This window comes from Seriola aureovittata, chromosome 11, assembly GCF_021018895.1.
Source record: "Seriola aureovittata isolate HTS-2021-v1 ecotype China chromosome 11, ASM2101889v1, whole genome shotgun sequence".
In the NCBI taxonomy this organism is placed as follows: Eukaryota; Metazoa; Chordata; class Actinopteri; order Carangiformes; family Carangidae; genus Seriola; species Seriola aureovittata.
Window position 1 is genome coordinate 11,964,299 of NC_079374.1, and position 5,229 is coordinate 11,969,527.

A 5,229-nucleotide genomic window follows, 5' to 3' on the forward strand; every position below is an offset into this window, starting at 1 on the left:
TTTGTTTTAATGAGTATTTTATACAATTGAAAGATTTTCTATTTGAAGTGTATTTTCTTGTTTTGTCTGTTTTATCGTTTGTTCATTTTTATGCTGATGCAGATAACAGGGCATTAAAGGCTTTTCAAATGGGAAGAGATCTTCTGGTCTTTTTTCCATTTTTGTAAGAGGTTTACTTTGTTTTGGGGGATAATTTCATCACAAGTCTTTGGCAAACAATAATAACCCTGCAGGCTAACCTGTCCTCCACCCAGCTTGGGCAAACTGCTTGAATCAATAAACCCTGTTTTTCTAAAGCCCATACAACTTTATATCACTGAAGCCTGTGTCCTCACACACCATCTGTGAAAAAGTTTTCTTCTGAAGCCATTACACTATCTATCTAATGCATATTTTAAGTAACGACGTTGCAGAATGACAGATGGAGGGAGGTGGCTGACAAGAACAAGTCTGTGAAATCTCAGGGAGACATTAAAAGCATGAAATCAATGGCCAAACACAAAGAGAAAATAGAAGCAGAAAGCATTCTGGATAATTTGAACTGAGAAACAACTCAAAAGATTTGGCAATTTTATGCCTTTTACACCACTTAGTAAACTGTGTCCCACATTATTTCTCAATGTTTACACAAAACTGTGTTGCATATTACCCAATGTGTCTTATTACTGAAAACAACCCAAAAGAAAAAGGTTGAGTTTTAGGTTGTGATCACAGAATTGTTTTTTATGAGTTTTCAGAAAATGCCTTTGTCGTTATTCTGATCACATAATTGTCTTTTAGAACTCAACAGAAATGTCTGTCATTCTTTTTCAGAGCAGAGAAGCTGAAGACAAAGGTTATTCACATTGCTAAAAGTATTCCGTTTTAGCACCAGGAAGAGGCAAGCTGACAGGAGCTTTTATTGCTGTAATCTTTTCCTCCATCAACACCCAGCCATTCAATTTAAATCCACAATGTAGAGCTGAGACATAGTCTATGAGGTGACACACAGACTGTAAATGAATACACACATGAATAACTGTTCTTTACCCATATGAGCTATGCGCCATCTAGTGTTAAAAAGCAATAACTGTCTTATTTTGAAGGCGGAGTGTGACTGCAGAAGATGGGCCAGAGTGTTATCAAGCTAACCACTGAAAGCTAGAGTAAAACCGGAAGTGTTTTCAAAAGTTCAGAAGAAAAACAACAAAACAACAAAACAAAAGCAAAAAGCAGTCACAAATTGATTGATCTATCCCACAGACCTTATAGCTAAATTGACTGACTACACTGCCTGTTTCACTACCTTAATTTTTCAGCCTCCAATATAGGCTACACAGTAGGCTACAACCACCTTTGGGGCAAGCCTGCCGTTTTCTGGTAAATATTTTTGCTATCCACATATCAGCTGTATTTTGAAAGACTACATGATTTGTTGATATATAATAAGAAGACGTGTTGGGGCTATTTGTGGCTTTTCACTATTTCGTCACTTTCACTTTTACTTTGAAAGTTATCAGCGGACGTCGTGCTTTACCTAGTGTTTAACTTGACCTGGAGTTAGCCTCCTGGCTCCATGCAGACAGTAACAGCAGTGACAGCATGGCTTACAGTGCGAAAATCGGTCCGTCCATCCTGAGCAGCGACCTGTCCTGTCTGGGCAGCGAGTGTGTGCGGATGATGGAGTGCGGGGCAGATTACCTGCACCTCGACGTCATGGACGGGTCAGTTTATGGTACTTCTTTAGATAAACTAGCATGCTAACGACTAGCAAGCCGGTTGGAAGTTCAGTGCCAGAGAGCTAAAGTTGGCTAACATCAACAAGCTAAGTTAGCTTGCCAGAAGTTAAGCTGGCTGGAGCCGATGTTTATGTAACTGGATTTTTTCTGGCTTAAGTGTGTCAGAGGAAGAGACTTTCCAAACGTCGAGATGTCAAACATCATACTGTGTTCCGAGTCTTAACAGCTGTAGCCCTTTTGCCTGCTGATGAAGACACATTTTACCTTCCTCTACACTTACGCAAGGCGTTACTGTTTATGCAAGATGAGACGTTTTCACAACAGCTGCTAGTTAAATGTTTGGTTTTGTTTCCTTTTAAAGGCACTTTGTCCCCAATATCACATTTGGCCATCCCATGGTGGAGTGTCTAAGGAAGTCAGTAGGCCAAGACCCTTTCTTTGGTGAGAAATAAAACCACCCACACACACACCACATTCTACAAACCATAACCCAATTGAATTGAATTGAACATTGAATTGAATTGAATTGAACATTGAATTGAATTGAATTATGAATGCCTCTGCTGTGTGGGGGAGTGTTAAGACATTGTTAATGTTGCAGACATGCATATGATGGTGTCTCGGCCGGAGCAATGGGTGAAGCCCATGGCTGCAGCAGGAGCCAACCAGTACACATTCCACTTGGAGGCCACTACCAACCCTGGAAACCTGATCAAGGAAATAAAAGAGAGTGGCATGAAGGTGAGAAAACAATCCTGCACTCCAAGAGGCAGAGTTGAATTACAGCTCCAAAGTGTGTAACGTAAAGTGTCACTAATTAAGAGAGTAACTATGTAATGCATCTTTAGATGTATTTAAGAAGTAGAAACCACATATTAGGGAGGCTTGTCTGAATAGACAATGCGTATTTGTACAAGATGATATTGACAGGAAAATTTAAAATATTGGTATCAACTGAAAACATGAGTGCTGAGTCCACTGTGTTTTAGGATGACTCGTTAACACTGTGTTAATGTTGTAGGTGGGTTTGGCCATAAAGCCTGGTACAACAGTTGAAGAGCTGGCACCTTGGGCTAACCACATCGACATGGCTCTGGTCATGACTGTGGAACCTGGCTTTGGAGGACAGAAGTTCATGGAGGACATGATGCCCAAGGTAAGGACAAACTGCAGTTAGAGGAAATATAAAAACAGGAACTTTAAGCACAACCACAGCAAAAAAAAACTAGGCTTCTAAGCTTACAATACAGCCAATCAGCACCAATTTATCATAACATACATGCCATCGTACTTACGGAGAAAACATAAGCAAGTTGATCTCTGTGACAAGAGGGGATAAACTACTGGCCAGTTCTCTTTTGAGCCACTGTAATTACAGATTCATGTATCATTCATTGCATCTGAAACAGTTTCTGTAAGGCAATGACAAAGAGATTAGGCAGCTGGTGGATGATCTGCAACCAGGATATGAAGTGCAAAGCAGAGCTCCCTTCAGTCAAAGTAACTGTGGGATAGATCAGATGAGTTTTTATAAACAATTATATCTTAACAAGATGATTATTATGTACCTGTTTCACACAGGAGACATTCTAAATTAAAGACTAACTATAATCTATTAAATTACTCTAAAATTAAAGACTAAAATCACATAAACGTCAGGTAAAGTTTCACTTTCACAATGATGTGAGACTCAGTGTCCATAAACATTTTTGCTAAACCACAGAAATATATAAAGTTACATTTCAGTGCTCTCTTTTTTCCCTTTTGTCTCGCTTGCGGTGACTATGTAGAAGTCTGTTGAATGTTGTGTAAATGTCTATAACTGCTCGCAGCCCTGATAGAAGCATCTGTTTATCAAAGCCTGGTAGTTTTGTCTGACTAGTGTTCCAATCTGGTTGAGGACATCTGTGCTTTAATCTGTAGCACTGTGTCTCTTTGCAGTGAACTAATATGTGAAAAGTTTGTTGTAGAAATGGTGTTAAGTCGATTTTGATCTCTTTGTTTTTGTCACCAGGTGAGCTGGCTGCGGAGTCAGTTCCCTTCGTTAGACATTGAAGTAGATGGAGGGGTTGGCCCCGACAGCATTCACAAGTGTGCAGAGGTGAGGACTACAAACAGTACAGCCTATTCAAATAACCACATAAAAACTCTTAATTGGATTTTTTTTTTAGGTTATCTCATGCTGTGTGTATTCTCATATTTGCCCCAGGCTGGAGCCAACATGATAGTGTCAGGCAGCGCTGTGATAGGCAGCGACGACCCTCGTTCTGTCATCGGTCTTCTGCGCACCGTGGTGGCCGAAGCAATCCAGAAACGCTCGCTGGACCGCTGAGATGTCCTCTTTGTGGAGATCCCCACGGCAGCACTCTACCAGCCTGTCCAAGCACCACACCACAGCAGCCAGTGGAACAGGCTCAATACGGACATTTCTGGGGTAGAGGTCGGGGGTCACAGTCAGAGCAGTGGGCTTCTGTGGAGGTGTGGGTGCAGATTGCCAAATCTAAAACACTTTAATATGAGTGAAGCTGCATTGTGCCTCTACAAACTGTTTGAAGTTCATCCTGTCCTGCTACAGTCTCTCCTCTCTGAACAGTTTAGTCAAAGTGAGTGTCATCATTTCGAGACTGGAATCTGAAGTTATGCTGATTTCTCATCTGTAAACATTCCTGAATATTGTTTTGCCTTATACTGTAAATTGTGAGTATAAATTAATCATGGCAATAACATGGCACAAGGAGCACTGTGGCAAATCATTTTTTGAATTCCATCTGAAATCATGTTTCTTACATCATAACTGTTTTTGCCCTTTCACTGTTTTGTTGAAATGGACCATTCCCAAAAATCTTCCTGTGCTACTGAGCAAAAATATTGTACACTACTAAATTCAATGAGATTTTGTTTTTGCAGATTAAAGAAACTCATAGGAAGTGATGTGTATATTATTTGCAGTTTGACCTTCAATGTGATTGAGACCAAATTTGAAAAAAAAGGGTGCAGAAATTAAACAAGACAAATTGTATATAATATATACACAGCAAAGTACTGAATTATACCTGGAGATCATTTCTCTTTAGGTTGGTTAATGCTAGCGTGTCTGTGTTACAGGCTACTGCTAGTTCTGACTAGATGAGGTAGACTGATTATCTATTGACATTAAGTAATCTTGATAATATAATCCAGAGTAAGGATGTGCATTGGAAAATACTGTATGCAGTATTAAGTAAAAATGACAAACAAACCTGCCTAATTACATGCAGGAAAGATTTAAGAAAACGGTAAACATGAATTATATGTTATCTGCATGAGTACTGAGTACAGCCTCTCTGTTCTCAAAACAGCCTCAGTTCTTTGTGGTTTCAACAAGATGTTGGAAATATTCCTTTGAGATTCGGGTTCATGTTGACACGATTGCATCACATCATTTCTGCAGATTTGTCAGCCGCACATTCATGCTGCTAATCTTCTGTTCTACCACATCCCAGAAGTGTTCTATTGGAGTCAGATCTGGTCG

General features: G+C 39.9%; 1 protein-coding gene across 1 annotated transcript; it reads left to right on the forward strand.

Moving 5' to 3' along the window:
• Nucleotides 1–1,534: 1,534 nt before the first annotated feature.
• rpe (ribulose-5-phosphate-3-epimerase) lies at nucleotides 1,535–4,660 on the forward strand. Its single transcript, XM_056389390.1, has 6 exons — nucleotides 1,535–1,703; nucleotides 2,080–2,159; nucleotides 2,320–2,459; nucleotides 2,740–2,874; nucleotides 3,733–3,819; nucleotides 3,928–4,660. The coding sequence occupies exons 1-6, from the start codon at nucleotides 1,582–1,584 to the stop codon at nucleotides 4,048–4,050; spliced, it is 687 nt and encodes a 228-aa protein (XP_056245365.1). The 5' UTR covers nucleotides 1,535–1,581; the 3' UTR covers nucleotides 4,051–4,660.
• Nucleotides 4,661–5,229: the final 569 nt, after the last annotated feature.